The 27,457-nt window shown below is 39.9% G+C and overlaps 1 protein-coding gene across 4 annotated transcripts in view; it reads right to left on the reverse strand.

Moving 5' to 3' along the window:
- Positions 1 to 321: 321 nt before the first annotated feature.
- Positions 322 to 27,457, reverse strand: part of ARID1B (AT-rich interaction domain 1B) — a 329,339-nt gene continuing 302,203 nt past the window's right edge. For all 4 annotated transcript variants that reach the window (XM_071549257.1, XM_071549256.1, XM_071549259.1 and 1 more), the window contains 9 exons: positions 27,208 to 27,417; positions 23,616 to 23,820; positions 15,945 to 16,083; positions 14,726 to 14,898; positions 12,966 to 13,116; positions 10,368 to 10,464; positions 6,370 to 7,159; positions 5,420 to 5,550; positions 322 to 3,486 (listed from right to left, as the gene is read on the reverse strand). In XM_071549257.1, the coding sequence (XP_071405358.1) occupies positions 1,774 to 3,486; positions 5,420 to 5,550; positions 6,370 to 7,159; positions 10,368 to 10,464; positions 12,966 to 13,116; positions 14,726 to 14,898; positions 15,945 to 16,083; positions 23,616 to 23,820; positions 27,208 to 27,417 (3,609 nt within the window). In that variant the 3' untranslated portion in view covers positions 322 to 1,773. The remainder of the gene's footprint in view (positions 3,487 to 5,419; positions 5,551 to 6,369; positions 7,160 to 10,367; positions 10,465 to 12,965; positions 13,117 to 14,725; positions 14,899 to 15,944; positions 16,084 to 23,615; positions 23,821 to 27,207; positions 27,418 to 27,457) is intronic.

A 27,457-nucleotide genomic window follows, 5' to 3' on the forward strand; every position in this document is an offset into this window, starting at 1 on the left:
TAACCAACAGAAAGAATTACAGGTAGTGAATACAGATCAATTTCTTCAAGTTGGTTATTGCTTTAACAAAATCTTTTGCCACTTTTTCTAACATCCATCTTCAGTCCCCCCAACACAGCATGGAGGCTGGATACCTGCATAGTCAGAACTATCATTTGTCAGCCATATCTTCCCCTTTGAGGCTCCGTGGTTTTATATATAATAACTAAAAACACTTCTCTGGGAGGTGAGAAGGCTTTTCTAAAAGGAGAGCAAGTTGCTGCAATACAATAGTGTAATATTTTTGAAGGTCATAATAATAAAGTAGGGGAACGAGAATAATCATTATTGCTGTTTCTTGTAATTAGTTTGCTTTCCAATATCCCACACTGTAACTAGAACATTATTCAAGAACACCCATCACAGTGCTTAACAAGATTTAATGTACATTTATTCTTAACATGTGGAACATATAAAGATTTTATACTGAATAAATGAAATTAATTAAGCCAGAGGAAAAGGAGGAATTTACATCAAGTTTTTTTCTTTTTTAACTACATTATCTTGAAATACAAATGCAGATTCTTGTCACTGAAAAATCTTTGAAGTTGTGTTTCTTCCTTTTTTTTCCTGTATATGTTTTTTTTGTCTGTAGACTGGTAACCATTTTCTTAAATCAATCCATACGTAACCATTTCCACACCTTGATTTATAAAGCAAATTGTGATCGGCTGCTCTCCCGAAATAGAGCATGACTTTATACATACAGAAACTTGTACACTACCCTCAGTTGTTGGTTTTCTGTGTTGGGTTTTTTCTTTTTTCTTTTTTTTTTATTATTTTTTGGAGATATGGCCCAAATGAAAGAAAAAAATAATTCTACTATCACTTTGTAGATACCACATCATGAAAAAGAAACTAAAAACTTTGTAATAAAAAAAAAATGAGGGTATGTTTCATGTACAACTTCTATATACATCACGGCCCTTAGGCAATAAAAAAATATTTTAAAAAATGATTAAAGGAATTGTGAAGAACTGTCATTGTGGAAGGTCAAAAAAACCCAAACAGATGTAGACAAGACAGTTCTGGTGAGGAAGCAACTGATGTTTTAACTTCAGGGTTTGTTTGAAAATCTTTTAACTTGACTTTTTGTTTTGCTCCTAGCCTAATGTAACCATTTCTCCTGAGGAGAATCCAGTATTGTTTTGGATTTTGACTACTGACTGACACCCTCCTTGATCCCCTACACCTACATCACTAGAATCTTCTATTGCACAGAGCTTTGGGTGATGGTATACAAGTTTTTTTTTATTTTTTCCTTATTTGAAAAAATAAAACACACAGGAACTTGGTATGTTGGTTATTTTTCACCTTTTTGTTTCAAAGTGGTGAGATTTTTTTTCCATCATACAATGGTTTGCCATAACATTTTTTTTAAAAAGTCACTAGTTCGCTTCCCAAAAAATATGTAATACAAACATGGAAAAGAACATTGAAAAGGATAATCTATGGAAAAAAAAAAGTGTGACCTTTGAATGTACTAGACAGCAACTTTGGTTAAAAAAAATAAAATAAAAAGATGTACTTATACACATAGACAGCAAATATTAATTTCATAACTGTTCAAATTAATAATTTCTTTAATTCCCAATTGGTAAATAGTGAATGGGGCAGAGGAGCAAAGATTCTTTTTTTTTCCTTCTTCCTACGTTGGATAAACAAGAACAGAAAACAGCCAGTTATATGTGACCCTCTAAACTCCACTCACACATGCTTGGCTTCTCACTTATGTCATAACTGCCCAATCTGAAAAAGTACATCACAGATGACAGATGCAACCAGAGAGTTCAGGACAGCAGATATTGAGATATCCAGCAAACGACCCTCGTGCAAAAGGAACTCTGAGCGGTTCTCGTCCACTCGCGCCATGGCCAGCAAGGCCTTGGCTGCCCTGCACATCATGTCTACGCTAGGCGGCTCCAGAGGCGGAGGCTGCATGTGCATGAGGTTATGCTGGCTCTGCTGGTACTGGGCCATAGTGACCCCATCCTCCAGGAAGCTTATCAAGTTTCCGATGCTTCCCTTCTGCACAGCTATCGCCCTTGCTGCTAATGTGTCCCCCTGGGCAAGGTTCGATAAGAGCGCCATGGACATCTCTCGGCAGACCGGGTTTTTGCGGTCCCCGACGTACCTAACTAGAGTAGCGTAGAGTTTCTCCTGACGGCTGAACGGGGGCGTGGCCAAGATAAGGTCCACGTTATTGTCCTGGATACTGAGCTTACACAGGGTCTCCAGCACAAGTCTCTGAGGCGAAAGAACTGAGTTGGGGCCCACGGTTGGAAAAGGATCCTGTGCCTCCGCAGACGGGCACACCATCCAGTGCAGCAAGCCATCCAAAATTGGCAAACAGATGCTTTCTGTGTAAGCAGACAAGTCTAGCTGCCCAGAAATGTTGGCTAATGTGACCAATGTATTATCCCTCAAGACCTCGAGGCAGTCCCACCACCACTCATCCTTGCTGCAGGCCACCCCTTTGTCCTCCTCTTCCTCCTTCTCATAAGTTTGCGGTGCTCGTTTTCTTTCTGGATGCTCATGGTGAAGAAGGATCAGCTTTCCCAGGATCAGCACCAAGCCTGGATGTTTGGACATTTCGGTGTCATTGCCAGGCACAAAAGACAAGCTACGGACGATATTTGACACACAGATGCAGCGTTTGGCCAAGGAGTCTTGCCAGTGAGTTATGGTGCATAGAGGAGTCTCATCCCGGCTCCTTGGCTCATCCTCTAGCAGTTTAATATTCCGGTGGCTTTTGGCTTGATGGATCCCAAAGGGAAATTTACTGCTCTCTGTTTGGGAACCAGAGTTTGAGTCTTCAGGTAGTGCTCCTGGTCGAGCTGAGAGGACATCATCAATGGTTGCTGTTATGCTTTTTTCTTGTTGTTCCTCAAATTCACCTTTCCCCTCGAGGTCCTTCTTTTTGCTTGGAGAATTCAGGGGAGGAGGGGCTTTCCTGCGTGGAGGAATCTCCATCTTGCTTTCAAAGTGAGTCTGGATATGCTCAGTTGTGTCACCACCACCAAGCTGCCAGTGGAGAAGTCCACTATCAAATTCCTGAACGCGTCCAAGTTTGTCAGATCGGTCAACAACAAATAGATTATTTTTCTTTACAATCTTTATTGGCAGCTTGTCAAATTTACTGGCTTGTTTTGGCCTCTCATTTGGATCAGCAATGGCACCAGGAGTGGAAAAAACAATGCTCTTTTCTTCTCCTTCTACCTTTTCATCCTCCCCCTCCTCCTCATCTTCATCAAAATAGTCAATACATTCGTAATTCTCATCTTTTCCAGTATCCTCTGCCAAGGACTGACTATCATCTTTCTTGGCTGCTTTGTGATCAAGTGCTTTGTGGCCTGGATCGCCCACTTCATATTCCATAAGGATTCCAAAAATGTCAATCAGGCATTTTCTAAAATATTCTACTAAAAGCTCAAGAAATCCAGACAACTGAGGAGAGAAGAAAGAACATAAAAGTAAAATAAATCTTTTTGTCTGCATGGAATTTTATTGGGAACACTGATAAGTCCTGTATCGCAGGAGTTAAGAGAAATTCTTCTAGTATCTGTCCAAACAGTATATAATGTCAAACTGTGATGGCTCTGTTTGCTTCAACTGCAACAGTTATGAGAAGCACAGAATTTTATTCATAGGTCTCCTCTAAGGCTAGCAGACTTCTAGCCTAGTTGTTCTGTCCCCATCAAAGTGCCTCTTATTCTTGGCTTTTTGTACAAAGAACAACTCATTTTTCTGATTTTACTTTTATTAGATATCTAAAGTTCACAATTCTCCCTTCCCTGTATCTAAAACCAACAACTGTTTCGGAATCTGAAGTTCAGGGTTCAAGTACTGCTATCCTAGATTAACAAAACTGCACCACTATTGAATAGTTCTGCTTTTGCCTGGCAATAGTTAAAAATTGTTATTGGACCCTGATGTTCTAAGTCATCCTTCAGAAACAATTTTCATTTAGCTTTTAATCTTCTTAATTATCTTGTAATCACTTTCTTATGGAAAGTCAGTAGTTGGACTTGGTATTAATTTACGCTCAGTGGCTTTATTATTAAAATTTCTTTACTGTTATGATGTATTCATTTTGATTGTCCAATTTTTAATGTTTTTTGTTTGTTTTTAAAATGTGGGCTAATAGGTTTTCAGCAAAATGTATTCTTTTGTCCATTCTATATTCTCTTATGATTGCCAAACCCTCAAAGAATTAGTAACAACCTGACGCTTATGAACTGTAGGAGTCATCATATGGAGTCCTGACTGTCACTGGAAAGACAAAAGTAACCAAAGACTAAATATTCAAAAGAATATATATGTTTACAATACATCTGGTATACTGTGCAACTTGCACAGGGTGCATAAACACAATTTCTAACAGAATTCAGACCAGATTCACCTCACTCAACTTCAAACACCCACACTTGTTACACACCTAACCTAATTATCTAGATTCCTTTTATAATCAGTGGTCTTTTACAGGCCATTTCTGGGTATGATTCATCTGACCTACTTTAGATCTCTTCTTCTGCATGAGATGAATCATGCTATAGATATCCCTAGTTCTAAAGTTAGGTGGGATGAAATGTACCATTTGTGTCTATGTTTTAAAAAAAAGTCATTATATTTAAAAAATTTGAGTTACACTATTAGTAACCAAGGAATGAATGGAGGAGAGAAACTGAATATTTAATTTGTACAAATTTTAGATAATGTGCCTTATCAGCATGCCATCTATTACTACCACCTAACAGGATGACGCTTAGAGCAGGGCTGAAAAATACTGGGAGTTAGAGAGGCAAAAGCACACGCAGTTAAATCCTGTGTTACTTGCATCCTATGGACAGACAGTGGATTTCAGCTTTTAAATTGGTATTTCAGTGAAAACTTAATTCACTGGAAGAAGAAACCAAATAGAAAATAAGCAATTAAAAAAAACCCCACAACCTCATGTGGAACTACTGAATAACGCAAGTCATCACCAAAAGACAGCTTTCACATCAATTTAATATGGTTTTGCAAAGCCTTTTATGGAAACACAAATTAAGCAAGATTACTAACATACTGCTGTTTTCTGGGATTGAACTTGTACTATCGTGTGAATTTACATATTAGTCTTTCAGCAGTGCTAAAATTCCTATAATCCTACATGCTCCTTTCTGCAAGAAACATCCTTCTTTCAGGTTTGTAATTTCCCCTCTTCAACTTTTATCTATCTTGTTACTCATTGTTTCCAATCATAACCAAGTGAAAGTTTTGCAATACTCAAATTTTTCTTAATCAGATAAATTGTAAAGGCTATCAGCATTTTTTTTAGGTATCTTACTTCAGTTTTCTTTCCTTGGAAAGCTGGGAAGTACACTGCTTTCCCACCTACCTGAGAGAGGTTGAAAGTAGCAACAGTGCTGTCATCATACAGAAGAATATTAATAGTGTCTAGGGCCCAGGTACTTTCAGCCAAAAGACCAGATTTAAGAGACATCATCACTCTCCAGGCCTCAGGAGTTACTGGAGAAGGAAGAAGAAGAAGTAAAACAGCATTAGTTCATCCTTGGAGACTGTTAATGAAAGATTAAACTGTGACATTCTGAGGATACAAGTTTAAATGAATAGTTACTGAAACACTGGTTAAGATCCTTTTTCACCACTTAGTTCTGTTCAGTTTTCTTTTAACTGCTGCTCAGCCTTAATACTGGAGAATATCCTAACAGGACCATTCTTCCTGACTTTGCTGAAGCTGAAATAATTGTACAAACTTCAAAAGTTGACAAACCCAAATAATCAGTAAACAGAGGTAGAATGTTCTGACAGGAGTGTGGAAATCTGAAGTATGAGAACTTGAATCTATGAAATGTAAATGGAATTTAAGATAAGAAGATAGTTGGAAAAGAATAGGGGGAGAAACAAACAAGAAAAATAATATGAAATGAATAAATGGACCATTCAAGGGAGGTTGAGACTGTAACTACACAGCAGAACAGCCTGAGCTTCCATGGAACAAGAATACAGAAAGCTCTGCTCAGCTAAATGTAGTACTGATGAACTAACAGACATTCTGAAAGGCCTTTCAACACATCTCATTTTGAAATCTTGAGGCAAGCTTCATTTTTAATGCATTTCTGGAGACCTCAGGTCTCCATATAAAATATTGCTTTCATTTCATGTCAGTTTGTCTCAAATGAGTTTTACCTACCATCTTCACTGATGTGTATGTTATTACATTTCTACTGAAGACAATCACATTATAGTTACCAAAGATTCACTATGTGAAAAAAAGTCAAAATCAGAGACCCTTTCCCACAACTTATTTTGGTTACTTATGCTTACCAATATCTTTTGAGGTAATCTTTCGTCTTGGTTTTAAGACTGGTTGGGAGGCTTCTACAGAGCCTGGGGGGAAGGTAATTTCTCGCCTGATCGGTGGTGGTTGAGGTGGAGGTCCTGTGACCTGTGACACTGGAACTGTGGGTATAACCTTTTGCATCTTCATGGAGGGTAGGAAAGGAGACTTGCTTGGAGACATACGGTTTTCCAAAGAGCGCTGGAAGGATGCTGGACTCGGAGCTCTAGAGATGTGGTTTGGCATAGAGGGTGGTGTCTGGTAGGATGACTGAGGAGGTCTAGTGATAGGCTGCATGGAGGCTGAGGATGATATATAAGGCGGCTGACGTTGGTTGACATGAGAAGGCCACTGACTCTCGTGGTTTATCCTCTGGTCAGGTACCATCATATCATCAGTGCGATTCATCCCTGGATACGGTGGGGCCTGTGCAGGGCCTCCTGGACCTTGCCTGTTCTGGTAAGGGTAAGGCATATCATTTCGTGTTGGCCACATGTTCTGCTGAGGCCCTTCGCTGGAGGATGATGACTGCATGGGGCCACCAATCATCTGGGGAGGTATTCCATGCTGCTGCATTTGTCCTGGGCCCTGCATCCTCTCCCTGTTGTATGGATATGGATACTGTCCCTGCATGGGCCTCCTGTCAGGCCCTGTGTAAGCGTTGCTGTACTGGTTATACATTTCCTGTTGCTGGTTGCCATACTGCATGTTATACATATCCCCTTCATGGCGTTTGGCTGGGGGCCCATACATGCCATCCATGTGTCGCTTATAGTTCTGAAAAAAAATTTTGGAAAGATATGTCACTTTTCCTCCATACACAATACAAACATACTGTCCGAAGGCACTTAGTTCTAGAGGGATTGTGCTGATTCCAGAGTCAGGGATGCAGTGCTATGGTTAGGCTTTCTTTTTAAGCCTCAGTTTTGCTGGGCTTATAAATGAATGCTAAAAGGAAAACTCACCCTTGGGCTACATTTTCTTATACTCGCTCTTAATTTTCTCCCTTTCCTTTCCCATCTGTCAGATTCAATTCCACTGGTCATTTCAGACATGCATGAAAAGGCAACAGTCCTCACCAACTACAATATTTTCACTTCTTTTTTATGCTTAGGCTACTGAGAAGAAAATCTTAAAACAAATTCAGAACCACCCAATGAATCTTTCCAAGAGATAAGCATGGAATAAATTCTGGAAGTAACAAGATATGCTGCAAGCACACACATCTGAAACACTGGATCTTGTGATAGGACATGGGCTACACACAGGAAGCTTATTAGTAGGAGAAAACATTCTGCTGCATTTGATACTGTGAGTAATTTCCAGGAATGTCGTTCTGTTGGGCAACTGTCCTCTTCCCAAATCATCCTAATCAATTAAATTTACTGTGAGATTACTACAACCAATGGTCACATCCAAATGTTCTAGTTTATGCAGGTTCTTACCCTGCTGATCAGTAATGAATTAAGCAATGTAACTAACAGCTGCCACCTATGGTTTATTCCCTCTTTGTTTCTCACCTTCTCAAGTGGGAAATTTTGTGTGAGGTAAGCTGTTTTACCTTGGGGAATGCTAACCATATAGCCTTGTATGTCTTTATGTTTAAGATGGCAAAATAAAAAAAAGCTATGTTGCTGTTCAAGGGGAAGGTGGTAAGGTTTTAGTTCCTGTGGGAGTTTGTTCCATAGTTCAAACCACACTGAGTGCTCTGAAGCAAAAAATGTGAATTAAATGGGTGATTTTTGAATATATGATCTATGGCAAATTCAAAGTTACAGCTCCCCTGGAAACTGTACCTCAGTCACATTGCACAATGTATACTAATGTACTAGAGTTAAGATGAGATAAAATTCTGAATGTATTCAATATGGGAAAGTTAAAACTGCTCTGGGATCCATAAACTCATCTTCCAACTTTGGTGCACATAAAACCACAACTACTGTATTGCATGAAAGTATTTTTTTCAACTTGCAGTAGAGCTGTCTGGTTATCGGAGACATACCTATTTCCAGCCTTACATGAACTACTTGCTGTACTAAATTCCACCCTTGGGACCAATTTATACATTAAGAAATGACTTGGCAGTTGCCACACCTAAGAAGGTGGTGTTTGTTTCGCCACAGTGACTCAGTGCCTACAGCAGACACTTGGGAGTGAAGCATGTGGCTTTTTAAAAGCACTTCAGTGCTCTTGTATATGTAGTGGCAACAGGCCTAATGGTACCCAGTGCTTAGGACAGTGATGTGCCAGAGCTCTTCCTTCTTGTGCGTAAGTTTGGCAAGAGCCTAAAGGCTGCACAATGGGCCTCTCTCTCCACCTGGGACATGGAATTCTGAGACCTCACAGAAGACAAAAAACCATCAGCTAAAGTCACCTGCTGCATAATAGCTCTTGGGTATAAGCATTCATATAGGAATTGAAAAACCTGGCTCAAAGTGCTTCATTAGCCCCAGGAGTTCATGCTCCAATCACCTCCTCTGCAGGTCATTCCCTAACCTTCAGATTGTAGATAAAGCTTGAAAAGGTTATTTCTCACATTCTTCCTGTACCACTACAGAATAAGATTTAGGAAATTGTAAATAAACTAGTGGCGACTGAATCTCTAGCTAAATGAAGAAGTGGAATCCTCTGGGGATGGCAGGGAGAGACCAAGGCTGGTCAGGATCTTTGTCCTTCATTCTTCACTGCATTTCTGCATTAATTTATTTTGCACTCAGGAGTCATTGTAAGAAGTATATAAACAGCGCTAAGGACAGGGCTATATATATTTTTACAAATTCTAGCTGTCTCCTTGCCTAAATGAACATGTAGTTAATATATTCCCTACACACGTTAGCACGGCATATCACAAACTATTTGGTTATGTATCTTTGCAATTTCCCCACTAAATCACCTAGACTGCTAGCATATGCTCCTCATAGAGAACAACAAAACAGTTTTTCGATTATGCTTTTTGGAGATGTTATGAACAAAAGAGATAAGCAACAAATTCTGAAATTTAAATTTATATACATTTTTAGTACAGTAGAATCTAAGATCTGTTTTGGGTTCTCCCCACAGCACCTTCTCATTCCCGCTCCTGATTTCCTAATAAAACTCTATCCCATACTGAAAAGGACTATCTAAAATTGGCTGAAAACTAGTTTACATTTTAGATTTTTTATAATAAGGAAATGCTTTCTAGTTTGGAAGCTAACTTCAAGTATTATATGACTAAAAATAAATTAGTAACAGAATGCAGAATGAAACTGATCCTGTTGAAGTCAGTGGAGTTCTGCTATTGACTTGTAAGCTGGGGTTTTGCTCACAAGGCATTAATCATACACCTAACAAAAAAATCTTATTAATTAATACAATTTATATTTTTGAAGTTATTACAAAGTTAGGGAGATTGGAACATACAAATGTTGAAACTGTTTTTAACAGCAATAATGTTCTCTCTTATGTATTTTTACCACATTATTACTACAGATAACAGGTAGGAATATGTCATCTGATCTCTATTAAGAAAGGTATCTCGTATGACCCACCACAGCACTGTCAGTAATTCAGAGGGTTGCACATTTCACTTTGTTCCAGTTTTCTGTGGGGTTCACTTGGCTGCATGGCACTAAGTTAAGGCCTCTCAGCCTCCCAGCCAAGCAGCTCTCCCAGTTGTTTCTGGGATTGGAGCAACATCACTTTATTTGTCTCCCCATTGTATTTCCCAGTCTGCTGGTTATTAACTTGACACAATCACTCGATGAACATTCAAAGCCACAGAACAGCTGTTAGAATTTACACTCTTCCAGTGTAATGAACACATTTTCCTGTAGCTGCACATATATTGCTCATCTATACAGGCTGTGATTTTGACCAGAACTAGAGTGGCTCCTCTGTGCCAAAAGATAGACACCATATAAACAAATTTCTGAATGCATACAGAATTTGGGGGTGTATTTTATTTAACAAATGTTATGAATACAGCCATTTTCCCCTCTCCTACCTGCTGCTGTGGATACATTCCAGGTTGATGTCCTCCATATGGTGGCTGTCCTGAGGGAGGTCCTTGTCCTGGATACTGCTGCCCATATGGTTCATGCCTAAAATAAAGCATTCAGATGAACACTTAGAGCTGATGGAATTTCCAAACCACCAGGAGAAGTAAAGTACTCTGATGATCTTGCACCTTGAAGGTATTTGCCATTTGGAAACAAGGTGAAGATACAGACTGGCAGGGTCCTGAGCCTCAGGCAGTAAGTTCTGCTGGAGCTGGTAGTGGGAGGAAGGAGATAAAGTAGAAGAAAGCAGGAGTAGTGAAGGTGCAACAGAGAGGTTTGGAGGGAGCAGTCAGGATGGGAACACGGTATGGTCAGCAAAGAGGTAAGAAAGGCAGCTGCAGATGCCTGGGGACCCATCTTTGGTGGAAGAGTATCTGAGGTACAGATCAAAGGTTGTAGTAAACATTCTTGTGTTGCAAGATGCCAGTCTACTAGCAAGCTACTTTCTGGATTATTCAAGAATATAATCAATAGATAACTGCCAATTTAAAGTGAGTAAAAACAGTACTCATAATTTTGCTAATGTTCATGTCATTGTTAATCAAAGCTACATAATGAAGCATACACATAAGAGGCAGAGTTGCATTGCACTTGGAAACTTACCTGTGGCCTTCAAGACCTCTGAGGAGCACTAGAGTGTAACCGCAATATTTTTAGCACAGCTGAATGAAGTACTTGGAAACTATTAAGACTGATAAATAACATTGTATTGCAGGCCAATATGTCACTAATTCCTCTCTGTACACTACCAGTGAGAACACATCTACAATTAGAGGATAATTATGGAAGTAACATATCAGAGAGAGTCACAGAAACAGGACTGTGGAACCTGACACGTTATAAGATCTAATGGAAGCTGATTTTTCCAAAAGCACAGAAAATTCACTTTTTTTTTTTTTGAGATGACCAGAGCAAAAGCAATAGCAGTTCAGTATCTTCTAAAATTATGATGCTGATGGAGAGAAATTATCTAATGCTGGTTAAAAGAACAATGTAACCGATGGGAATTGTCTACAGCTGTCCAAGATGGCACATGCAATAGGCTAAAACTGAGCAAAGGTACATGTATGTCATACATAATGGAACACTTTCTAAATGTTCAGTTTGTTAGCCACAGGATTAACACAAACCAGGTGAAGTAGTGGGAAGCTTCAGAAGTGGTGTCATGTCGTACTACTGTGGAGACTTGGCCTCTAAATTATGTTCTAGTTCAGTGCTGGCAGGCTGATATACAAGGGAGGCTGCACACTCCTTTTCTAACATCTCTGATTCTACAACTATGGAAAGGCTACTGATTCGCCCAAGCCTCTGACCACCCAAGAAACTGAACCAACAGTAAAAGCCTAAACAAGAACAGGCAGAACAGAAGTAACACTCCAAGAGGCCACATATTCTGCCTATGTGCTCTCACAGAGGCTGCTAGCACTCATTAGCAGGTTATTGTGAGCATCACAAACAGAGAAATCAGTGTTCACCTTTCCTGGCCAGGGTAACAATTAGGACAGTATGTGCTTGGGTCACTGTATGAAGGCACCATGTTGCTTTGACCAGGTGGTGCCATATTGCCTTCAGGACCCAGCCCATGATCTGACGTAAAAAATGACACAGGAAACCTCCTTCTGTAAAAAGCACTTATTCTTCAAAGTTGTCAACAAAATAAAACAAATCACGCCCCTTAAAAGAAACATTCTCTTGACCTATGAGCTTGCACTGGAACCCTTACTCTCACTGACTTCCCAGCAATGTGGCCTGTTGACTCTACACATATACTACTTAAAACTTCTGACCGAAAACTACTCTGCCCATACTGCACCACTCTGTCTACCATCAGGAAACAAAAACTGAAGCTGAAGTACAAAGCCTAATGAAAGAAAAAGCAGGAATACAGCCAGAGGTGCAAAACCTACTAGAATACTTAATATAATCCAAACATTCCTAAACCATTCTGCTTGCTATACCAATGCGTAGACATCAGTAATTTTACTGCTTTTTTATCCCAAAGCCTTTCCCCTAATAGAAGAGAAACAAATTTATTTTGTGTACTTCACTGAAAGACAAACTTATGAGGGTCCTGATGGACACAAGATTGATGCCCCTACAGCTCAGACAATAGACTCCAGGCTCTTCAAAGACAATCAACTAACAGACCACAAATCACATACATTTAGACTGTGCGTTTTGTTTTACATAAAAAGCCAACTGGCAACTATTTAGGTGAAAACATGGCCAGGAGACTAACTCAAGAGCTACTTTATGCCATCATAGCCCAGCCCCGCTGCTAGCTGAAGGTAGCTGTCAAACACACCCACAAGCTGATCTGCAGCAACTTGAGTGATTTTTAAGGTGTGACAATTCCTCCTTATTAATTTCTGTGAACAGCTAGACTCAGTCATTACCAGTGGTTTGACTCCTAGTGATTTAATAAGATGCTTTAGGAAATGTAGGCTGCTATGTTCTGTGCAAGGTGCAATGGAAAAATGAGAAGGGGAGAGAGAGGATCATTTTCACTAATGGGTTTTCCTTTTTCCTAAAGATTGACTCACCTCCTGTCATAGCCACTTCCATAAGAGAACTGCTGTCGCTGGCTCATGCTCATGTTGGACATTGCTCCAGATGGACTCTGGTTATACATATCTTGTATTCCACTGTTAGGCATTTGTCCAGGGGTCATGAAAGGCTCATTGCTTCCAGGCACTGCAACAGTAAGGGAAATTCAATTTATTATTCTGTGTGTTTGAAGATCTCTTTCTATTAAATGAAGCACTTTAAAAGAATGTTCAGATCCCTAACACTGCCAGGGAGAATTAGCTGGTGTCTGACAAGCTCTCCGGGGTCTGATGAGAACACATGAAGCAGCACCATTACCAAGATGATAGGTATAGTATTAAGGAGCTGCAAGTGAGGAAAGAAATCTCATCCTACAAAACTGAACTAATCAGGCACCAGGCAGCTTCTTCCTTCTGCACGGCTGAAGATGAACTTGCTTTTGTTCTTTTCACCCCAAACAATGCTAAATATGAATGCAAACATAAGCCTTACAAAACAGATGAAAGCAGATCACCTAGTTTGAATTACAAAGCTGTCTGAATCAGGCATTTATTTTCCCCCATAGAACCCTCACACACACATACACAATAATTTAGTTATGGAAAAGATACTGTATCCTAATGTAGCTCCTCAAGCAGGATGGGCATATTCTATGGACCCAAGAAAAGGCACAGTGGCTATTGGATATAAATTGCTAAGCAAGTAGAAGAAACTCCAGCCTTTAGTCCCTTGTAGTAGATACTGAACAGAGATATTTCTGTTTTGACAGGAGAAAATGAAATGTATGACAAAGTGCAATACACCCACTTAATCTCACATTTGAAGTGAATCTAAGGCAGAAAGGGTTTTTCTGTTCTTTTACTGTGTTGCATGTTAGTGTCCACAGTCCAGGCAAAATGATCTAAAGGGATGGCTTTAAAAAAAATCACTCTGGCTTAACTATCTATTTTAATGCATCCCCCCATTTCATCACATCTCTCTTTTCTCCCCATTTCTGGGCCTCTTCTTTCCATCCCTCCCTTTTTCTCCCTGTCAGTTTACAACTTCATCTCTTCCACTTGCTCTTCTTTTTGCAGCCATTATCAGCCCTGCTTGTTTTCTTTCCTCCCACTTTCCTATATACGAGGCATGCAAGACTGATTCATTTTAAGAACATTTTACAATATTCACAAAATCATCTGTAGGTTGTGACCAAAAGGACCAGAGTAATTTTTGACATTAATTTTAAATTTTGCTCTCTAAAAATAAACAAACAAACTTTGAATGTGTTTATCACCTTATGTCAGAGGCTGTCCAAGTGAGAAAAAAATTAGCTTTCCTATTCTGAAAAATATGTAAACTGAGACAGAGAGCATGAGGAGACTTGCTCAGTTCCACACAGTGAACTCTCAGTTTAGTCCTACTACAACCAGGCATGTTGCTTCACCACTTCACATTATAACAGTGAAGTCCAGCATTTCATCTGCAGAGTGGCAAACCAACTTCAAGAACTGTAAAATCTAACCCGATGAATTTATGCCATTTCCTGAATCGTATTCCTACAAGCATTTTTAGGATGCTGTTAAATCCAAAATAAACAGTGTGACTCTGGGGAAAATAAGACCAGACCAGAGTGAAACACAATTGCACTGTACCACTCTTTTTGCTATAAGAATACCAACAGCAAAATCAGCAAAGTGAAAAAGCTCGTTCTGACTAGAACATCATGATTACGTAGACGCAGGGAAGAGCACTTAAGCTCCCACAAAGAAAATACCTTTTCTCATTCCACCGAAGGGATCTTTATTCGGCTCGTATGGCATCCTTCCCATCATATCTGGCATGTTTATTCCCTGCTGGTATGGTGCATTTGGCGTCATGGAGTTTCGCTTTGGGAATGCTGAATCACTTACATCAGAAAAGGGATCATGCACACTAACTGAGCTGTTTCTAGCAGATGAGAAAAAGCAGGCATTAACACCATCACGTATTCATAAGAATTGTCAAAACAGACTGGACTACAATACAACTAGCCCACGATGCTGTGGCAGTGATCAGTGCACTGTATGTCCAAGGAAGATCAAAAGACTTTTATAACAGACAGTCATTAAAAAGAATCTACCCACTTCTTCCCTGGCTTCTCTGTCTACTTACCTTAAAGATCAGGGTTTTCATCTATTTCCATTGTTTGTGCATTCCTATTACTCAGATAAAAGTCTGAACCTTCCTGAAATTTCACTAAGCTGTTTTGCTGGTTTTTACATAGTGAAAGAGAACTCAATCTGAACTGAAGTTGATTAAAAATGGTTCTTGCTATCCTTGCTGCAGTATTACAGATGGAGAAAAAGAGAACCTAGGTACATTAATTTTGGAGTGGCTCCTTTCATAGTTCAGAGCTCAGCTGTGTTCCTTTTGTTGAAGTCATAAAGAACTTTTTTGCTGGATTTTGGTGGACTAAGGATCCTTAACCAATGGTGAGGCGGCTTTACGTCAGATTAATCTGGTCTGTGTGGCTTACAGGGCATAGAACTAAAAGGAATCTCTTGGCCCACCCAGCTGAATCCTCTGCTATCTCATACTGTATATGCTTTTTGCAATTTGAATATCAGTAACACCTTAAACACACACATTTCTCCTTCCTGAGCATGTCTGGACCTGTATACCAGAGGAGTACAGGATAAGCAAGGAAAGGAAGGTTGTAGTTCTAAGTTGATGCTGTTGAGTTCCACCTTCCTCCCCACTACAGACATTCACATGCATCCCCTTTTGCACTGGTGCTCGTCTGATCCTTCCCTGGTGTTTCGAAAGCTAATGCACCTCCTACTCCTTCCACCCTTTCCCGCTCTCCCCTCCAAAAAAAATCATTTTCTGCCACTTTTCAGGTTCTGACTAGTTCACCAAAGAATCAGATGAGTGCCTAAAGAGCTGGGAAAGACTAGACCAAACTGCTGTAGAATTAGATCCCAAAAGAAAATAAAGCAAAGTCCTTTTCATACCTGCCACCCTGCATAGGTGTCATCTGTCCATGAGGTGTGGATGCTGGTGTTGGGGGCTTCAAATCGCCTGGCACTTCTGTCATGGAATTACTACCAGTGGACTGTGGAGTCTGTGGGCCTTGCAGGGAACCAGAATTAGCTGGGAAATAAAAGAAAAAGGAAATATTAAAAGGTAGCAGCCAAATTCCTGTGGAAATAATAATCATCAAAGAAACTGGTTCCTTTCTCCAGAAGCCTGTGTATACCTTATTCCATCTCAGTACTTTATAAATTCCCCCAAATCCTCTGAATCAGGATATGCTGTGCAGTGATAGCCATCATCTTTCCTAGAACCATGAATTTAATCTGCTGCCTGAAGCAACATGAACAGAGATCATCTAGATGAAGAATCATTTAAATCAGAGGTCAGAGATGCAAAGTTAATTGTCTATAGTTTACAACAATAAATGAACAGTAAGTGGAGGTTGTTCTTTGATATGACTTCTTCGTATAATCACTATCATTAAGACACGTTTACAAGGCAAATTTCAGCCGGAACCTTTTCATCACAAATTAAAACTACTGTACTAATGTAAATTCATAATTTCATTTAGCACTAAAAAGCAGACATTTCTATGGTGAAAGACAGCCAGTGATTAATGGCACACTGCAACCTTATGTCATCTTTGAGATAGCGTGGCAAACGTTTCTATTTAGGAAATGCAAAAGGCAACATGGGTTTAGAAGAAAATACTCACTGAAAGGAGAATTTGAACAGGATAGCTGACACTCCTAAAAGAATTGCCAAAATGGCAATGGACACCTTAACAAAATGTAGTTAGGGTCAATCATTGCAAAGCATATGTAACAAGACCAGGTCAATTCTGCAAAACATCTATTTCATCTGCAAAAACGTTCATGTTGAGATCTCAGAAAGTAATAAGAATATCTGCACTAGTGCCCTCTTTAACCACTGTAAATGGCTTCATAGTCTTAAAATGGCAAGTGTAGAAAAGCATTTACTTTGTATTTTGATGAGACTGAGCAGTAATAAGAGCATTAAATGAATACACCATACAAGCTAATCAGAAAATACATCCAGACCAGTCTTTTACAGTAGACACTGAAGATACTATTTTCATATGACTTAGCCCCCAACCCTGAAGATCTGATGTGGTGGTTTTATGATTCAGAAGGTAACAAGTGTGGATTAGTAACAACATCTAAGCCTTGAATCTGACTGGCTTTGCAGCAGGCATTCTACACAAGGAGAATTCGTAGGATACAAATCTTTAGATGCAAATGGGAAAAAAATTACCAACAGAAATAGTTCACAAATCCAACACACTCCAAAAGACATGGATTTGTCTTGAAAGGTCCTTCTTTCTTATGAACTGTCATGTAAGCATTTTACAGTGCCTGACTATCTCCATTCAGCAACCAATTAACAAAACTTTATAAATTACTGTTAGAAGGAAAATTGCAACAAGCAGTATGGGCTTTTCTTCTGCATGTGAAAGAGAGAGTAGTTTATAATTGACTCAGAATCCTAGAACACTCATCATCTTGACAGGCAGAGCTTGTTTTTAACTGAAGAACACCTTTTTTATATGTTTCATTTATATCTGTAACACATGTTCCTCTATCTGAAAATCAGTCTCAGCAGCAAGCGTATATGTAAAATCCACATTTGTGCAGACCACATTGTTCTTGTCCTCAGCTTTCTGAGGCATGTTTGGATTATGCTCACATAGTAATGAGGTTCAAAAAGAAGTTTAAGAAAAGCTCTCTGAGTGCATTAATACAATAACATGAACATTTGCAACAATTAATGCTACAGTTAGTTATTTGAAGGCTTTAGTGCTATAATAAAACAAATCCCTGTAATAATAAATAAACCTCATGATATTCACAAAAAATGAGCCCTCTGTATATATGACCTGTGAATGAGCCAGGATCATTCTCCTGCCCTTAGGCTTTAAACACAATTCTAGATTCTTCTAAAAAACTTCAAAGCATTTCTGAGTTAAGCCACACATTGTCAAATACCATCTTGCTATAATAGAAATGTGTCAGTAAACATCTCAGTGTACCCATATACTTACTTTGAATTCTGATATGCCTAACCCTGCATATTTCTCTTATGGTGGGCTATTAAGCAGCAATTAAGTTCTTCCCTACCCTACCTAAGCAAAAGCTTAATTCATATCCCAAGTAAACCTAAAGAAAAGGAAAAAATCTTTTCCATATTTATGGGCTGCTGGAATACAGAATCTTTATTATGAATAATATGTTTTATAAAATCTTATATAAAGAAAAGTTTAAAAGCAAAAAGGAAAATATCCAACTGAAAAGCTACACGTCGAATTTCTATCTTCTGGGGTGGTGATTGTAGGGTTGGTTATTTTTCCTCAGACTCTTTCTAAATGACTGGTTATAAAGAAGTGAAAATATTGAAGGCAAATGCTATCATGAGAAGTGCAAGGTTTCTGGTATTCTTTGTTAATACATTTTGCCCTTGTCCTCCACTGAGTCAGGGACACTTCCACAGATTAGAGACCGCAAGTGTTTCAATCTCCATATTAAGACAACATCTACCAAGAAGAGCCTGATTTCATATTTCACCATAAATTTTACATTTGCTAAGCTGCACTCTGAAATAGAAACTGTATTTTTTAAAGTGCTTTATAAGCTTCAATACTAACCAAAGAACTAAGCAGGAAGACAAACAATAGTGTTCTTTTAGGAAAGGTAATCTCTGTTTACATGATTGCAGTTTCTTGAGGTTGGTCCAGGAAAAAACCCTATGTATCCACAGTTACTGAATTCCTCATCTCACATCCACATCTAAGCAACACTTCCCTTTCAAGTATCATAACAGATTTGTAAGAATATGCTTTTAACAATAGAAAATACATAACAAATGAAATACAACTGACATCTTGGTCAGCGAGGTGAGGTCCTACAAACTCTCCCACAGTTCACTCAACAGTATGTGTTATTCTCTGTTACATGGAATTATAGTACTGGCATGGCTTTTCCCTTGCAAAGCCTGCAAGGCAGCAAGAACTGCTTTCAGGAATACCCTTATTTACCAGAAAAGAAATATGCAGCTAAAAAAAGATATAAATTCTTTCTCCTGCCAGGAATTTTTTCCCTTCAGGAAAAAAAAAAAAGAAAGAAAAGAAGAATGCAGCTTCTTGAAATGCCATTAATATGAAGCCTGACATGCTCTCTAGGATATCCCTACCTTTTGCCAGAAGCTACAAATGTATACTCTAAAGTAAACAATGGAAAGGTTACTGAAGGTTAAGTACATTCACATACTTCAGAGCGAACAGCCAGACACCACGCTGGGTAGATAATTTACACAGCATGAACCCCGGTGCCCCTGTTGGCCGGGCTGGGGGCTGGGGGCTACTGCAGGGCCCCCCCGGGCAGGCAGGAATGCAGACACGGGGCACCTCTGCCTGTCCCCCCATCCACCCCTCCCAAGCCCCACCATCAGTGGGGATTCCCTGGCTGGCCTGTGACACGCTTCATGACATCACCTGCCTGCTAATAATAGCCCTTCAGTGAGCCACCCGCCAGCACAGAGGGGTGGGTTTGGTTACAGATGCGCTCAGTGAATGGCTGTGTGGTGCTGCCGGCCCTCCCGCATCTCCCTCCCCAAGGTTTGCTTCTCTGCTGCCAAGGAAACGCACTGAACACGCTCCTGGCGCCTTCTCGCTCCCTCTTTCCAGCACAAGCACATGATTTTTCCAGCTTTGCTGTAATGAAATCCCTGCTGACATCAGGGCCAGCTGCTGAGTGTTACAAGCATCCTCAGCTGTACCACTGGCCATCCTGTTCATTCAGTATAGGATGAACTCTGAGCCGGTGACTTTGAGAGTTGTGCACACACACACACACAGCTGCACACTGCAAGTAGGAATTTAGAGTGCCAGAGGGCAACAATAGAAAATAACTTCTTCATGCTGATGCTCTTCTGGAACTTGGGTCTCCAGCATCCCTTAGTGTAATAGCCCCAGAATTCTTCTGAGTTTATAACTTGCCACATAATTTGTGCATATTTTGGTCAAAACTATCAAACACATGTGACAGGAAGAGCATTTTATCTTTGCACCCACTTCTGGAAAGCACTGGAGCACTAGAAGGAGGCTTATGAAGACCTACAATGCCTCTCTCTCTGTAAGGGATTTTCTGTACAGCCGAAGAGTCATCAGCAGCTGACATGGACTTTGGCACAGACTCAATGACCAGGACTTAAGGGCAACAGGGGTCCTCTAATAGTTAACCTGTCATTAGGCATCTGCAGCTGGCCTTCATGACTGATGGCATTATCTGACCCAGACAGACACTAAGGCCTCAGCCTACCACAAGCACGTTGCCAACTCACACAGCCTCAGAGAAGTGCAAGGGACACAAGTACATTCAGGCCCTCATCTCTCCTCAGGAGCTTTATGAAAGAACAGAAGAGGCTCTGACAGTGATGTGAAGCCAGAACATTTATTAAAAAGGGTACCTAATCCTAACCCCCACACCTTGAGCACTGTGCAAATCTCTGCTGATCAAGGCCAACCAGTCACTTTGCTGCTCTACCCTCACTCCTTTTTTCAACTTCTTGTAAGTGCCGACACTATCATGAATTTCACTAGCACTACATTATTCATGCCTTTACTTACCATTTACCTTATTATGTTGTAAAAAATAGAAGTGATGGGAGAATCCCAAATATGCTACAAGCAAATGGACTAAGACATGGACTCACAGACCACTGCCTTGAAGACCTATAAATCTGACTCACACATTGCATCCTTTCCTTGATTGTGTTCTTCTACATGAATCTCCTTGCCATGGTTGTTGCACTGTGTTTCTCAGCATTCCCTCTATGACTGCATTCTAAAGGCTGTCTGTGAGGCAGTCACATAACCACTCCTTGGATGTGAGACATCTGCAAGAACTGATTTGCTCTAAGCTGGACTTCAGCCTGTTCCCACCTTGTGTAACATCTACCTGGGAACTACAACAACACTGGAACTAAATTCTTCTCTGTACCAGAAAGGTTGCTAGTCCCAATGTATTCTTATGAACAATTAAAAGATTTAATTTTAAAAGTTTTGTGAGGAGCAGTTGATCTTCCAGCTTGCAAGACTTGTTTCATAGCATCAGCTAGTTAGAATAGGACAAAATACAACACCCTCCTCTCTGAGACAAGTCTCTCTGCTTTTCTACTAGAATTAACTTCAGCCCTAATACTGTAACTAGTTCTCTACAAATGGCTTTGGCTTCAAAGTGGCTTTGCCTACATTGAGCTAACTGCACAAGAGAGGCTAATGGTTAAAGCAATGACCTTTGGAGGCTACTGCTTCTTGTTGTATTGGGCTCCTGCTCCCTCTGAATGCCAAAGAGTAACAGATTATCTAAAGTACATCTACAGCTCTGCTTCTTTTGTGCAGTTAAAATGTTAATGTTGGTATATACTACAGGAAAAGGAACAAGAAAAAAAGCTGACTATTAAAGAGAACAGGCTTGTACTCTCTGAGGCATCTATACCTCAGCGGGATTTCATGTACTAAAGCTGATACACACTGGGAAAGCCTTTCTCTGTACAGAAGTGCAGTCCCATTCAGTGACACAAGCTCTTTTCTCTCCAACAAAACAAACCTTGAGATCCTTGTTTGCTTCCCCCTCTTCTAGTCTCTATGTCCTGCTGTGTTTTTATTTTAGAAAAATAGTTTCAGTTCTCCTCACAGACAGCTTGCTTGGATGTTATGATAAATTTAAACTTGGACTTCGGCATTTCCATCTGTAGCATCAAAATGCAAAAGGATCCTGTAAAAGTGGTACACCTGACTGACACTTCTATTCCTTTGTTTCATGTTTAAATATTTAAATAACAATTCTTCACCTAAAAATCCAGCCAATTTATGGTTATCATCCTCAAATCAGCTACCGAGAGCAGTGTTAGAGAGAGAAGAGTAAGGGAGAAAGCAAAGCAAAATATGCTTTCATTTTTAGAAACAGATTAATTTCCTCTTCACTGTCCTTAACAAATTTAACCGTTTCAGCTTCCCTTACCAGCCTTCTCAGAATGTGATGGGCACCTCCAACATCTTTTATTTTTTGCAGCTGTGCACATTCAGGACACTCCATTCATTTTAGACTTCACTTCTAGTAACAAGTGCTTTTCTCTGCTTCTAAATTTGCACTGCAAAGTAACCTAGTCATCCTCTATTCAACAATCACCACTGATGTACCTGACAAACCTAGGTTTTAATAAGACAGATGAAATGTTTAAGTTATTACACAGAGATGTACTTAGGAAGGTTTTAACTAAACACTCCCTCAAATCCTTACACTGAATCAATCAGGCTGAGTAAGATTTAAGCCTTATCACTGTTATCTTTTTCTGTACTGACAAAGCTCTACTGTAAAAAATGCTCTTGGAAAGGCCAGAACTTTATTATATGATTATAAGGGTCTTTGCAATTTTCTGATATCCACAATAGGATACTGAAGTCATGCAACTGCAAAGTGTCTGCAGAGGTTTCTGGGTCCCTGACTCTTCACTTCCCGTTTTCAGCCACTGAACTGCACTAGCAGAAATTAAAGTGACTTAGTATTTTCCTAAAACTGCCTTTTAATACAGAAAACTGGTGCAAACATTCCAGGAATTACATTCTCTTGGCAGTAACAGGTGGTGGTCTGCCTAGTAGTAAGTGTGATGCTAGTTCACAAATTTTTTCAAATTATTTTGTTGGTCAGAAAAACTAATAACCAAAGGAATAACTCAAAATAATCAAGGGATTTTTTTCATCTTCCATGGGTAGTCCAGAAGTCAGCATCATAAACTAATACTATGACTCTTCCCAGGTACTTAAAATGTTTCTACTCAAGAACCATCCTGCCTTGAATATCAACCGAATATCTAATCTTGAGAATCTAAAGGTAAATGAATTCAGAAAGAAAAGAGTGGTTTCAAACACCACACCATACATGCAAAAAACCCCCAGCCAAAATAAAGTAATTCCAATTCCAATTTTTCAGATGAGAAGATAATGACAGTGATGCTAACGACTCATCTGACACACAGGATTAGCAACAAAAGAACAGAGAGTGTGCCTCCAAACTACGACGTCTGGCAGTGGGGATACAGGATACTCTCAGCTCTCCATCTGCCACACATTCAACATGAGCTGTATCAGAGCCCCACTGATCAGTCCAGCATCTGCCATCCTGACTCCAACTGAAGCCTTAGTGACCAACAATTGTGTTGGAAATGCAGCTTCAGAATCACAGCAAGGAAAGTGCAAGTACCAGAGTCTGAGCTTTAGACACATGGATGCTCCTTTCTGGCTGCCTCCTGTCTCACAGTGCAAGCACATCCGTGCGGAACACTATTCTTTTTAGTATGCCAATGTAACTCTGAACATCAAGGGTACACTGGCACACACACCTTTGTGTGCTGGAGTGAGCAAGGACAAACCAGACACGTGACTGTGGATGGCCCTTCAGAGTTAAATCTGACTTGACTCAGCTCCAAGTTTGAGAACAAGATGCCAGCAACAGATTGATCCTTACTGTTTGTCCAGCATTAGCAAGACATGCTTCTAAATATATAAAGTGTAACCTAGTATTTTCTGCATTCAAAAAATGGTTGTGTAAGAGGCTGCAGTTTATCTAACTTACCAGGAGATGGCGGCTGAATCTTAGGTTGTTTCTTGGTATCTCCAGTGCTGAAGACTTCTGGAGGGGGCTCCTCCCCTCGCTCAATCTTGCACTCAAAGGCAAACAGGTACTGAATGTATTGTTTTTTCAGGGAGCTGGCTGCGCTGCTCGAAGTGCCAACATTCAAGCTGGTTGCCAGCTCACGCCACTTCTTGTTTTTATTAACCTAGCAAAGTAAAGAGCAGAATCATTCGTTTGCAGCAAAGTGTTTTGTTTAAGTCAGGAAACTAAAAAAGGGGAGGAATAAAAGCACTTAATGTCTTGGTTTACTTTTTTTATTTTCCTCTTTTAACTAATGCTCATTACTCCCACATGCAGTAATGCACAGACAGCATTTACAGTTATAAAACCATTAAGGAACCTGCTGATGGCAACATAAAAAAGCCTTGCTTCTGGAGTCTTCTGCATGGTGCATCCTTTAAATGTCTTATGCCCTTTCAGGGCCTATGCTCTTCAGTTAGCAATCCATTTCCAAGCAAATTCCTGCCCATTCTCTCCTTCCCTGACACACACCCCCACCCACCCTATTCTAATTAAAAACCAGCTTCTACAGCCTAATTTAGGAAACAGTAACAGTGTTGTTCTACAATTTAAATGTTTGAGCACTGATATGAAAAATAAGTTTTTCTCCCAAATAGCCACCAGCTCTCAAACAGTTCAGCCTGTAATTCCTGGTTCAAGTCCTTTCACTTTAGTGTGTATTGCAGGGGCAGATCGATGATCTTCTGGCTAGATGAGAGGCACAGTGAAGCCAGGCCCCTTAATTAATTAAGGCAGACTTCAAACACACACGGCTAGTCCAGCAATACTCTGTATTACAATGCAGCCTGCACAAGGCCACTGCGAGTCTTGTTTGCAGTGTAAGGCTGAGAATACTGAAAGACTCTGCTCATGAGTTCCTCAAATGCAGCTGATCTGTAATAACAGCGAAGTTCATTTGTCATCCTGAGTGATGCCACTGGCTCACTCAGCTGTACCACTCATAGCAGCCAGTGTTTTTGCTGTAATACCTTATGCCCCCAAGTTCATTCAACCACTTATGCAATTGCTAGGTATGATCCAAGGAGTGCAGTCAGCACCAAAATAAATGAGCTTTAAACATCTGACAATCTCAGCTTTTGTTGGGGAACAATCTTGATTCCATGATGTCGGCTACTTGCCCTGAGACCTGAGATTTTAATGACTCCAATTTAACTTGTATAGCTAAAAAGGTTATCATTAGCCATACTGTTCCTTAGTCTTTGTGCTAGAAAAGGAAACATTTCTTACGTCTCTCCACAACACCATAACTGCTGCCAGTCAGCAAAGATTTTTTCAAGATGGCATTAATAGCAAGCAGGTGGGCATGGCTATGCAGAGCGTTTTTATTTCTCTGGTACACCCTACAAGAGCCCAGGAATTAAAGTAGACCGAATTTCCATAAACTGCCCCTGTTGAGGCTTGAAATCCAGTTACACAGCTCTTTGTGCCTACTGGCTTACAGCTAAGTGGTGCGTAATGAACACATTGCATAATGCAAACAGAAACGTTCATGCCTAAATGCCCAGTCTACAGGCATTTAAAAGAAGACTGCCAACAGCTGGTCTGTCCATGTTTGGACCCCATCAACTGCAACTATTCAGACAGAGAATATGCACTGCTGCTGCACAGCTTCACTCCCTGTCACTCTCTGGGCAGAATCATGAGATGGGGAGGGCAGCAGCTGGAGCAACAGCTTTTTAGGGGGGTATCACACAGATGCATTTAAATAAAACCCATCAAGCAAAGCTCTGCACCTCTCAGTAGCTCTAAACAGACAAATACAGCAAACATTCACCGGCAAAACCAGAAGGCTTTATTTTAAGTTTATTTTAAGATTTTTACCAATACTGAAGCACATGCATTTATAACTCAAGCTCTTTCAAAAATCAGTCTAAGTGAACAGCATTTATTTTTCAGGAAATCATAATGTCTCTCACTGAAAATCAACACCGAATGTCCCAAAATAAAATAAATTTCCATAATAAGCAATCATGAGTGACTCTAGAATATCCCATCTGCCCCCCATCTTGCTCAATTTTTGATGCTAAGAGTCATACTCTGGGCACAATCAAGCTGTACGAGGCAGAGCAGCTGCATGACACGATTTACCTGTAATAAAGTTTCTGAGCTAAAAGTAATCAGATCTGTATGATGCTGGGGGGCATGAGCTGATCACTAAAAATGTCAGGATAGTATCTTACCCATACACAGCACTTAACAACTTGCAAGGTGAATTATATTAGATTTCTCTGCCTTCCTTTAATAACAGGAATAGCTAAAATCCCTGGATTTGAAGGACCAGTGATCTAATTCAGTAATCAAATCCTATGTTGTAAGATGTACCATTAAAAATAGCTTTGAAAATGGTACTAATTGATGTAGGACATTCCTCTCTCAAACTAATCACATAGATTATTAAAATGTGTTCTCTTTCTGAGGTTTTAATTAGCTGGCTATAGTTTTGAGTTCAGATTTTGTAATTAGTGTAAAATTAGATCTATTTTAGAAATATATGTTTTATATTAAATATTGCACACACCTATTTATCTAGATAGCTATGTTTAAGGCCTCATTTTGCAAGGCACTGAATATCCACAAATGTTCCTAAATCCACAGAAATTATGGATCTCTGCACTTCACTACAGTTTCTAGCACATAGACAGAGCGATCCTCTAGATGCAAGGGATGCTTTGTAAAAGCATCATGCAAGGACAGGCGACTTTGAATGTTGAACCTAAGACGTCAAATACTGACCATCTTGTCTTGCTTTCCCTTTTGATGGTGCTAGACAATGAAACATTTAATTTTGCTCTGTGGTGCTCAGTCTTACAGAACTCAAGAGTAACCTCCAAACATCCCTTTGCAAAACTTCCAGTTAACCGGTGAGAACATAAACCAAGGCTTATCTCTCCTATCTGTGACTTTTTTATTCTCAGCTCTTCCTGCTTTCATTTTCTTTCAACTCATTTAAAATAATTCACCTTTTCCTTGTAATCATTATTTTTGCAAGGCAACCCAAAATATCCTGTAAGCATTTTCCAAACAGTCTGTATCTAAGAAACAAATGAACTATATAGAGACACTCAGAGATGAAAGGCTTGGGATGTAGAACTGTGTTTTAAGAACATAACTCCTGCTTCTCTGGAGAGATGAACTGAATTGTCCTAGAGGCTGCACCCCTATCTGGGAAAGATGGATTTAAAAATCTCCTTTCCTTTTAGCTCTATCATCTGCTTCTTATTCGTAACTTTGATCCAGTGGCCTTTTCCTCTCCTCTTACCACCATTACTAGATTCCCCTGAACAGGCAATGATTTCATCTGTCTATAGCAATGGTCAATCTTGATCCAAATTCTGAAGTTTTAGGGCCATTAAGCAGCCCAAAATGAACTTCAGACAGATATTAAAGCATGAACCTATTTTCTTCAAGAATATTGTCAAGGCTGAAAACGTAATGGTGTAACCATCATGAAATACTCTAGAAAAAAGGAAGCATTGCCTTTTCAAAAGGTTCACCTTCAAACACTTCTTACCTGTGCTAAACCTCCAATCTCTTTGACGCAGACATAGAGCCTGAACAAGTCCAAGGGCTTCTTTCCCACAGCAGGCAGACTGGCCACAGGTGTGCCCCTCTCCTCCATGAACGTCAGGTACCGATCTACCCACATCTTTCGCTCCGGCTCATTTCCTAGCTCATAGACTTTAGTGATCTTCTCGCCAGTTGTGGTAGAGGAACTTGATTTCTGAATCGCAAGAAGAAAAGAAAGAGTTGGGGGAAGGGTG

Source organism: Pithys albifrons, chromosome 2 (assembly GCF_047495875.1).
Source record: "Pithys albifrons albifrons isolate INPA30051 chromosome 2, PitAlb_v1, whole genome shotgun sequence".
Taxonomy (NCBI): domain Eukaryota; kingdom Metazoa; phylum Chordata; class Aves; order Passeriformes; family Thamnophilidae; genus Pithys; species Pithys albifrons.